This window comes from Pteropus medius, unplaced genomic scaffold (assembly GCF_902729225.1).
Source record: "Pteropus medius unplaced genomic scaffold, Ma_sr-lr_union100, whole genome shotgun sequence".
Taxonomy (NCBI): Eukaryota; Metazoa; Chordata; class Mammalia; order Chiroptera; family Pteropodidae; genus Pteropus; species Pteropus medius.
This window is the reverse complement of record NW_024342644.1, coordinates 8,401,274-8,412,785: the sequence shown is the minus strand read 5'-3', so window position 1 is coordinate 8,412,785 and position 11,512 is coordinate 8,401,274. Positions and strand designations below refer to the sequence as shown.

Below are 11,512 nucleotides of genomic sequence, written 5' to 3'. Positions count from 1 at the left end.
AAGGAAAGGAAAGGAAAGGAAAGGAAAGGAAGGATAGGTTTCCTTCTGGGTTCAGCTCAAAAGCTATCTCCTCCCTACTCATCTGTGGTTTCAAGTCTCTCTGCCTGAAGCATCAGTGTTCCTTCTGACCATACAGATCCCATTTGCTCCTCTTCACAGGATCTTAAGTGTCTGGGCCTTGCTAGCACAGGCCATGGTTCCTTGACAGCCAAGACCAGGCCAACAGATTTTGCTGCCCTTTGAACAGTTAGTAATAGGGTCGTTCATAGAGCTGGCATTTGATAAATAAATATACACAGTTAATACATCTTCAATTCTAAGCATTTCTTAAAATAAGGAAATAAAAATATAATACATGTAAATTTAAGAATATACAACATTCTACAGAATGAGTTACTGGCTCAAACAAGGATTAAATTTGTCTCTTCAAACTTTGAATGATGCTCATGATGAACTCTGAAGTCATTATGCTAAGTGAAATAAGCCAGACATTAAAGACAAATATGGCATGTTCTACTCATATGAGGTACCTACAATAGTCAAATGCATACAGAAAGTAGAATAGGAGTTACCAAAGGCTGGGAGAAAAGAGGAATAGGGAGTTACTGGTTAATGCATAGCATTTTGGTTTAGAATGATGAAAAAGTTCTGGAGATGGATGGTGGTGATGGTTGTAAAATCATGTGAATGTATATAATGTCACCAAACCATACACTTAAAAATGGTCAAAATGATAAATTTTATGTTATGTATATTTTACAACAATAAAAAGCAAACAAGTAGAAAAGACTATATCGTTCAAATGAATGCACTTTGACAAAGTTGCAAATCTGCAGTAGGGAACACAATTTGGATATGTTAGCACAGATGGAACATAATTATGTTGTATTATGTTTGCCTAATGGTTCAAAAGGAATTAAAATAAATTTGTATCTCTGAAATTTATATGCCATGTAGTTATAGATAAAGTTACTTTAAATCAAAGGAAATATTAATAATTTATAACTGCATTTAACAAAAAGTATGAACCTTAAAAACACTTATTTAAAAATACTTATTTGGAAAAGTTTCAAACAAAACCATTAAAACAGACTCACGTTTATAAAGTATAAATGACCACAACATAATTAAATGTGCTTAGACAAAATGTGTAAAATTTTGGTTTGCAAATATTTCCCTCAAAAGAGTAAATGGGGAAAAGTTTGTTAGTTATTAATCTACCTTACAAATAAATGTAATTTAGCTAATCTTTTTACAATTACTCATGAATTCCCCTAATCAAATACTTTGTGAAATATCTTTACAGGATACAAACAAATGCCTCAAAACTCAAACCACTTGGCTTTCTCTTAGCTAGAATTCAGGAAGAAAAGCAGAATTCCTACGTCTTACATTTCCTTGCATATTAATTGATTCTTCATGTGAAATTCTAACATAGGCACTTAAAACCTGAGGTGGCATGATGTCAATTAGAACAAAGTACTGTAGTTACACACATCTGAGTTCCGCTCTGTGACCTCTAGCAACTGACTTAACCTGAGCCTCCTTACCTTTCACTTCTTTAAAATGAGAATAACTTCCAAGTTGACAGGAAGATTATATAAGATCTCGTGTATGCAACCTGGCCTGCCTTTCTTAACACTTGGTTCCCATGCTTTTCTCTCCAACACCTAACGCTTTCATTCACCAGCACCCAGCACATCACTGCCTTTATAGACACCAAAGAGAAACTCACTTGACCCTGATGGTCAGGAAAAAAATACCTCAAATTTTTTTTAGTTTTCTGTAAATTGTCAAATTTAAATTTCTATAATTTATGAAATTATAGAAAACCCCTAAAGTCCTACAATCTGACTTCTGATCACATTAAGCTATTAAAACTACTAACATCACCTACAAGTCAAATTTCCGTACTCACTGCTAACATGTACAAAATGTCCATAGTACTTCATATATGCTGGGCATTTCTCTTAGAACTTTATGTGTATAAACTCATTTAATCCTTACAATAACCCTGTAAGATGGATGAGTATTAGTAAAAGCCCAGTTTTATTTATTTTTTATTTATGTTTTTACTGGTAAGTATATATTTTAATTTTAAAAATGCATTTCATCTTAGTATCCATATTAAAAGATGAAACAGTAAACTTTTCAACTATTATCCATAAAATTTTGCAGTGATATGAGCCATCCATGAAAAATAAAGTCGAGTGTTTTTAAATGTTTTCAGCAAGGCATTGCTGAAATGCTAAAGCCCAGTTTTAAAAATGAGGCAATTGAGGCAGAGCTGTTAAGTAACAGGATCTGAAGCCAGGCATTCTGGCTTAAGTCTACTAAGTCTCATGACCTCTTCCTTCTGTTCTTTGTTCCTTTTAAAAGCATTTTCCGCCAACACTTGCACTCTTGGATGACCTTCCTCTGATACCTCCCTGTAAGGCTGTCTCTGCTGCTTCCTCTCTCATGCTTCTTACTATGTCGATGAAGACATCTCCTAAAGTTTAGGCCACCCATCTCCTCCTCTCACTCATTTCAGTAGCTCAGGCACTCTCCTAGCTTCAACTGTCAGCTTCATATTGATAATTCACAAATTTAAATCTCTAGCCTTAAGCCATCATGCCATCTCTTGGCCTGTTTAAGTCACTCTCTTTTCCTGTACATAAAAGCAAATTCTAACTATCCTTATCTTAAAATCTGTCTAGTTGTTTTTAGTATATAATAAAACACTGTGGAATTTCATAGTGTACTGTTTTATTATGTCCCTGGATTCTGTGGATCAGGAATTCAGGCAGGGCATAGAGGATATGCCTGACCTCTACATCACAATGTCTGGGGCCTTAGTGGAGATGACTAGTCAGCTGAAGACTGGAATCACCTGGAGGTTTCTTTACTCACATGTCTAGTGTTTGATGCTAGCTGTTGAGTGGGACCTTAGCTGGAGCCATCAGCCAGAACACCCACATGTGGCCTCTCCACATGGCAGAGCTTCCTCAGAGTAACTGGACTTTTTACATGGTGGCTCAGGGCTCCAAAGTCTCCCACATTCTTAAAACACTTTCCAATTAACCAATCCCATAGTTCCTCCTGACCACAAAGGAAGGAATACATTAAGCATCGGGTACTTTTTACATACCTTCTTATTTCTTATAAGAGCCAAGGCAAAGCAGGTATTACCACCCTTTACAAAAAAAGGAAAGATGACAGTTATGTTTAGAGACATGCTGATAATTATACAGGTAAATGATAAGGTCACATTCAAACTCAGGCTCTTTCTCTATGTGATAAAGATCATAATGAAGATCAAGCTTGCAAAATATATATATATATATATATATATATATATATATAAAATTTTTCTCTAATTTCATTGTAAAAGTTTTCACTAACCAGATTTTTTTTTCTTGCTGGCTGCCCATTAGGAAGAGTTGTATTTATTTTACTCCTAGATTTGAAACAACTTTGTCAAAATACTTTTAATTTACCTATTTGAAAATACATACACATACTTCAAAAATAAAAACTGAAAAGACAGTGAAAAGTCTTGCTTTTACTCTTATCTGCCATCTGCCCAGTTCATATCCCTAATCAATATGCATATCCTCTAGTTCTTAATGTCAATATAAACAGTTTTGCCCTCCCCCCCATCTTTTTCCTACAAAATATATATGAATCTTCTGAGTCAGTCAGTCATTCTAAGGAACTAGACATTTAGGTTGCTTCCATTCAAGGCCTCAGTAACCAACCTTGAGCATACATCATTTCATGTATTCAAGTATCTATACAACATAAATTCCCAGAGGCAGGATTTTCAAGTAGGAAATATACATTTGTATTTGATAGATGTTGCCAACTCATCCTCCATAAGGATAGTTACATTCTCAAAAGTGTATTTGTTTCTCTATAACTTCAATAACATAATGCAGTATCAAATTTCTGGACTTTTGCCAATCTAACAAGGAAAAAATGTAGCTTAGGGTGGTCTGTGTGCATTCTTATTGAGGATGATGTCAAGCATCATTCCGTGTATTTCAGTCATTCATATTTCCTTTCCTGTGAACTGTCTTGCCAAGTTTTCGATTATGTTTTTGGCCTTTCTCTCACATTAATTTCTAGCATCTTTTTTTATATTAGTCTGATTATCCTGTTGTCTGCGATATGAGTTGTATTTCTTCCCAGTCTATCATTGACCTCACTTGTGTTGGTATTTGACATGTGAAAATTCTTAGTTTCTAAATAGCGAAAGTTACAATTATTTTCTTTTATGGCTTCTAGATTGAGTCATAATTAGGTAGATCTCCACTGTGGAATTAAAGAAATTAACAATCTCATTTCAAATACTTTTATTTTCAACCTTTATTTTAATTAGTTTTAAACTTATCAAATAGTTGCAAAGAAAATCTAAAGAGTTCCCATATACCTTTTTTCTAGAACTCCAGTTAATGAATTCAGAAGGAATTAAAGAACCAAGCATCATCATTTTGCAACTGATCTAGGCAATCACTAATGCCTACTAGAATCAGTAGGCTGGTTAAACTGAAATGGTACAGCAATAGATTAAGATGAGCTGGTCCAAGGATCACCCTGTGATGCTAGATTCAAAGGATAGCCTGTTCCTGGGAGAGGTGACAGTGTCTCTTCCAGCCCTCCCTCCTAGCCTACAAGCTACTGCTCAGTGGTGAATAGTAACCAGGAAAGTTGCATACACTCATGATAAAGTAGGCACACCATGGAAAGTAAGAGAAAGGTGCATGAGGCACCTTTGAAGAAAAGCTACAGTACAGGGAGAACTGACAAATTCCCCAGAACACCAGAAGTTAGTATCAATCCACTCAGGGGGAACAGAAAAAAATAATTTGGGGAACATAAAGTACCAACTTATTTTATATTTTACAACACTTACGTCAACACTATTAACAATAATTAATATACAAAGATATAAAGTATCTTGTTTATAATAATAGAAAAGTGATAGTTTCAAAGAAGTTTGTTTCTATCCAAAACAATCTAAGTACTCATTGACATATGCTCTCTTCTAAAGAAATAAAGATTAGGTAAAGGCCATATATGGCAAACCCTCAGCCAACATTATCCTTAATGGTGATAACTAAAAAAATCTTCCCTCTAAGATCAGGAACAAGGCAAAGCTGTCCACTATCACCATTGCTATTCAATATAACATTGGAGGTCCTAGCAAGTGCAATCAGGCAAGAGAAAGATATAAAAGGCATCCAAATAGGAAATGAAGAAGTCAAACTGTCACTATTTGTGGATGACATGATTCTCTATATAGAAAACCCTAAAGACTCCACAAAAACACTATTAGAAACAATAAGTAAATACAATAAAGTCTCCAGATACAAAATCAACATTAAAAAATCCATAACATTCCTATATTCTGATAAGGAAGCATCAGAAAAAGAAGGGGAAAAAATAATTCCTTTCAAAATTGCAACAGAAAGAATAAAATACCTAGGAATAAATTTAACAAAACAAGTGAAGGACCTATATAATGAAAACTATAAGACTCTATTAAAAGAAATCAAAGAAGATATAAAGAAATGGGAAAATATTCTGTGTTCTTGGATTGGAAGAATCAACATAGTTGAAATGACCAGTTACCTGCAGCATTATACAGATTTAATGCAATCTCCATCAAAATCTCATCAACATTTTTTAAAGAAATAGAACAAAAAATCATCAGATTTATATGGAAGCACAAAAGACCCCGAATTGCCAAAGCCATCCTGAGAAAAAAGAACGAGGCTGGAGGCATCACTCTGCCCTACTTCAAATTATACTACAAAGCGACAGTAATCAAAACGGCATGGTATTGGCAGCAAAACAGACCCACGAACCAGTGGAACAGAATCAAGAGTCCAGAAATAAACCCCTATTTATATGGGCAAATAATTTTTGACAAAGAAGCCAAAAATATACAGTGGAGAAAGGAAAGCCTCTTCAATAAATGGTGCTGGGAAAACTGGAGAGCCACCTGCAAAAGAATGAAACAAGACTGCTGTCTATCACCACACACCAAAATTAATTCAAAATAGATTAAGGACTTAAATATAAGACCTGAAACAATAAAATGCATAGAAGAAAACATAGGAACTAAACTCAAGGACCTTGGACTTAAAAAGGATTTTATGAAGTTGACCTCAAAAGCAAGGGAAGTAAAAGCTAAAATAAATCAATGGGACTACATCAAACTAAAAGGCTTCTGCTCAGCAAAAGAAATCATCAATGGCCAGGAACACACCCGATCCTGTCTGTTCTCGGAAGCTAAGCAGGGTCGGGCCTGGTTAGTACTTGGATGGGAGACCACCTAGGAAGACCAGGCGCTGTAGGCAGAAAAAAAATAATCATAAAATAAAAAGAAATCATCAACAAGGTAAAGAGAGAACCATCTGAATGGGAAAATATATTTGCAAGCAACACCTCAGATAAGGGCCTAATATCCAAAATATTAAAGAACTCATATAACTCAATAACAACAACAACAAAAAATGATCCAATCAAAAAATGGGCAGAGGATCTGAACAGACACTTCTCCCTAGAGGATGTAAAAAATGGCCAACAAATAAATGAAAAGATGCTCAACATTGCTAGCTATTAGGGAAATGCAAATCAAAACCACAATGAGATACTATCTCACACCTGTTAGAATAGCTATAATCAACAGGACAAGTAATAACAAATGTTGAAGAGGAAGCAGAGAAAAAAGAACCCTCATACACTGCTGGTGGGACTGCAAATTGGTAGAGCCACTATGGAGAACAGTATGGGGGTTCCTCAAAAAACTAAGAATTGATCTACCATATGATCCAGCAATCCCTCTACTGGGTATTTACCCCAAAGACTTGAAAATCCATATTAGAAAAGATATTTGTACACTGATGTTCATAGCAGCATTATTCACAGTGGCCAGGACATGGAAGCAACTGAAGTATCCTAGATAGATGTTTGGCTAAAGAAGCTGTGGTACATATATACAATGGAATATTACTCAGCCATAAGAAGAAATGAAATACTGCCATCTGCAACAACACGGATGGACCTTGAGATAATCATGCTAAGCGAAATAAGCCAGACAGAAAAAGTTGAAAATCATATGATATCACTTACATGTGGGATATAAACCTAAAAACAACAAATGAGCAGGACAAACAGTGATTCATGGACATGGACTATAGGCTAGTGGTTACCAGAGGACTATAAACTAGTAGGAATAGTGGATGGGGATGAGGAGGAGGTAGACAGGGTAAAGGGGATCAAATATAGGGTTCTGGGAGAGGGTGAAGGGGGTAAAGAGTATCAAATATATGGTAGCTGAAGGAAACTGGGTGTAAACACACAATAGAATATACAGATGTCAAATAATAATGTACACCTGAAAATTATATAATCATATTAACCAATGTTACCTCAATAAACTTAATTAAAATTTTTAAAAAAAGAAATAAAGATTAGAGATTGTGCAGGAATTTTTTCTCTACTACTCTCTTGTATATTTTCTACAGATTTAAAGTATCCTTCCTTCTCTCTCCCACCCAGGTTGGTGCAAGGCCTGGACCACCACTATTTCAGGTCACCCATTGTTCTCTCCTCTCTGTCTTCTCTTTAACCAGGTACCATTTAAGAAATCGATATTAAATCCTTAAGTGTGATCCTCTAGAAGCTTTCAAACTTTTGACTGCAACCCAGAATAAGACATACATTTTACATCTGGAGCCAGCCAGCACACACCAGAAAAAGTCATACCTATAAAATCTACAGTTTCCTCAAAACATTTACCCTTACTATATGCACTAGATGACTGATCTCCATTCTACTCCACATTTTTTTTTTATGCTGGTGACCCAAGTTTTAGGTCACAACTCACAGTTTGAAATACTTAGTAGATAAGATACACTGGTACATCTCTCTCAGTAGCAATCTAAGGAAGTAGATAAGAACTCTACCTTCAGACTGCCTGGATTCAAACACCAGCTCTACCAGGAAGCTCTCAACCTTTCTGCCTCAGTTGCCTTGTCATGGGGATAAAAGAACAGTGTTACCTCAAAACTGAGCATTAATCAAGATCGTCCACACAAAGTACTTAGAGTATAAAAATTATCCAATTGATGTCTATTAATAATTCTTAAATGGTCTGTGGACTTTTTATTGTGGTAAAATATACCTGAAATTCAACATTTTAATTATTTTAAAGTGTACAATTCAGTGGTGCTTAGTAAACACACAATATTGTGCAACCATCTCTCTAGTCCCAGAAAATTTTTATCACCTCAAAATGAAACTCCATACCCATTCCAACCTCCTTCCCAGTCCCTGACAATCCCTCATCTGCTTTCTGTCTCTTGGTCCACAGATTTTTTTAAACAATAAGGTAACATTTGACTAGAAGAGTCTTCTAAGGTAGAATAGAATGTTCCCTGGAGTCACTGGTCCTATGGCTCACGAAACAAACTCCTGCTAACCATTTCTTAGGTAAACCTTGTGAGCCACTAAGGGTAATTCTGTGACCTGTCTTGGGGTCAGAAATTCATCTCTCCTGTGAATTCTGTCACAGCAAGATTTCCAAAGCCTGACAGGTATGGTGAAGAGACAGCTTTCATGTCCACAAGAGGCAGAACAAGCAAGCCTCATCTTTGAAGATGTTTCTTCATTATGTCGTTGAAAATCATCAAATGATTGAATATTCGCCAAATGAATGTTTATTCTTCAGTCTTTGCATTTTGAAATTCTGCTTTTGAAGCTCTAAACTTTTACCATCAACACATAAAAAAGTGAACTTGGACACATTTCTTAGCTTTAGAATGTAGTATCATTTCCTTTTTGGGTCCCACCCGTCTTATACTATGATTTCCCGCCCTTCCTTTGATTTCCCAATCAAAAGAAGTGGAAGACTGGACAAAAATAACTTTGTTCTTCCCAGGACTTACTCAGTGTGTGGAAGACTGTACAAACATAACTTCGTTCTTCCCAGGACTTACTCGGGAGTTACTCAATCACGGAAGTAACAGAGGCACCGAGGCTACCTTGCAAAGCAACACTATCATTCTTTGAAAATTTGTTAAGACTTCTTAGGCCAAAGAAATAAGGCACAGAAGATGTGAACTGGAGAACATCCTTGACACCGGCTACAGAAGTCTTTCTTTCTCTTTTCTTCTTGCTCTCTCTCTCCTTCCTTCTTCTTGCTTTCTCTCTGTTTTTTAATTGAAGACTAACAGCGCTCACCCAGAAAAGAGTGAGTCCTCATTTTCCACTCCCTCTTCACTCACCCACCCTATGTCCCCCAGTCCTGAGTGAAAGCCTGACCCTGGGTGATGTCACTGGGCCAACCTGGCTTATTTGGAGTGTGTCCTGGAAGTAGGTGGGGGTGGGGTGGGGGGAGGGCGGGGAGAGAATAGAGAGTGGCAGGGAATAGAGGAAATAGACTCCAGTCCGAGTCCAGGGAGGCACTTTATTGCTTGGGGTTTTGGAGGGGGTGAAGGTGGAGGCTTTAGGTAGCAAACTAGCCCAAGAAACCTAATACCTCAAATTGCGGGGAAGCCCGTTCCCAGAAATGTACCGAATGCTGGAAAAGTCCCTAGCTAGAGTTAACTTGATGCAGGCAAAAGAGAATTACAACTTTTTGAAGACACAGGTGTCCTGGCAAGTCAGTGACAGTACAAGTCCCCGAGTTTGCAGTAAGGATCACCCAGAGCGCTCCAAGCACAGGAAGCCAAGGCTTCACCCCAGGCCTGTCAAAAATGAGAACGTCAAGAGAAGGGATGACCTAGGAAGCTGTCACTTCACAAGAGCTCAAGTGATCTTTATCGTGGGTCCAGAACGTGCCTGAAGCATCCTGCCCTGGGCTGCTCAGTGACCGCGGTCTCGCCAACCAGGCTGGGAGGGCTACACGAAGGGAGCAGGGAGGACTCCGCAAGGGCGGCTGCAGAGGGTCCCCGAGGGGAGAGGCCACTGCCTCTCCAGGCGCCTGAAATGTGTCCCAAGCAGGGGCGTCACCTTCGCGGGCAGTCGAGCCAGCGCCAAGGGCGGAGATCAGAAGGTGACAGCACTCGGCTCTCTCTGCCAAGAGTGAGGCAACTCCGGAAAGTTCCCAGGGCCCGCGCGCGCTTCCCTCAACCATCCCCGACGTCCAGCGCCCCAGAGCATCCCGCGCCCGCGCGCCCGCGACAGGCGGGCGCACTGACCTGAGATGGTCTCCTGGTAGCCCTTGGTAAAGAACTGCATGGCCGTGGCCGCCCTCCACGGCGTCTTGAGCAGCCCCTGCCGCTGGGGATCTTCGCCCAGAGAGCGCAAGATAGACGAGTAGGCGGCCGCCAGGTTGGGGAGGTTCAGCTCGTTATCCTCCTCGCTCCGGGGCCGCTCGCCCTTCCAGTCGTCCGCCGGCTGGGCGCTCTTGGTCTCCGGCCGCGGGGGCTTCTCTGCGGGGCGGCTCGGCCCCGGTCGCGGGGGCTCCCCGTCAAGGAACCCATTACTGCACTTGGGGTCCCGCGGCTTCGCCAGCGCTCGCACCGGACCCTTCTCCATGGACCCGCCGCTACCCCTCGGGAGGCTCCCTGGGACGCTTCGGGGGCTGCGACTAAACTTCGCCAGTGGCCGTAGGCAATCGGTGGGGACCAGAGTCACCTGAGGAAGGCAGGCGATCGGCCTGTGACACTGACGGGAACAACCAGGGGCTCATTTTTATGGGCCAGAGGCTCGGCCGGCGCTGCGGGGCGTCCTCATTGGTGGAAGCCGCTTCGCGTCACGGCGCCGGCCCCGTCCCTTCGCTCTGTCCTTGGCCGGGCGCCCGGGAGGGGGCGGTGCTGCGGGGGGCGGTGCTGCGAGGGGCGGGGAGGGGAGGCCGCGGCGGGGCCTCGCGGGGCGCCCCGGGGACAGGCGGCGGGCCGCTGGCCGCGGGCCGTGATGTGGACGCGCGCGAGGGCTCTCCCCGCGCTAGCCGCGGGGAGCGGGTCGGACTCCTCCGGTTGTTACGGATGAATGGAATCCGACAGGAGGCAGGTGTCTGGAGCTGGAACCTCGGCGGGGGAGGCACGGTCTAGGCCCCTGGTCAACCCTCTCTCCTCTTAGGGTAAAGAGGTCGCTGCATCAGAAGTGCTCCGATCCCTCCGCCCTGTGAGAGACGAGCAAACAGGTGGCCTCGCGGGGAAAGAGACTGGATTAAGCCGTGGATGAGGAAACCAACTCTTACGCTTTTAGGGCCAGAGAATATTATGACTTGAAACTCTTGGGTTCGTTAGTTTAAAATATGTGCAGCACACCTGCCACCTAGAAGAACCCTCTGCCCGCTTATGGGAGTCCTTCTATCTAGGAAGATGGCACTTGTGGTGGCCAAAACTTTGACCCTGGAGAAATTGATTTGCAAGCAAAGCTAAGCTCCTTTCTCTTGACGTTGATACAAATTGTGAAACGTTATTGATCAAATGGACCCTTAACCAGTGACATCTGCTTTCCGGTTTAAGATTTAAAAATGAACTTTTTCCTCACTGAGGGATTATTTCATAAT

The 11,512-nt window shown here is 40.7% G+C and overlaps 1 protein-coding gene across 1 annotated transcript in view; it reads right to left on the bottom strand.

The window, feature by feature from the left end:
• GCH1 (GTP cyclohydrolase 1) overlaps window positions 1-10,710 on the bottom strand; it is a 47,230-nt gene extending 36,520 nt beyond the window's left edge. The window contains exon 1 of the mRNA XM_039866571.1: window positions 10,194-10,710. Coding sequence (XP_039722505.1) covers window positions 10,194-10,533 — 340 coding nt within the window. The 5' untranslated portion in view covers window positions 10,534-10,710. The remainder of the gene's footprint in view (window positions 1-10,193) is intronic.
• Window positions 10,711-11,512: the final 802 nt, after the last annotated feature.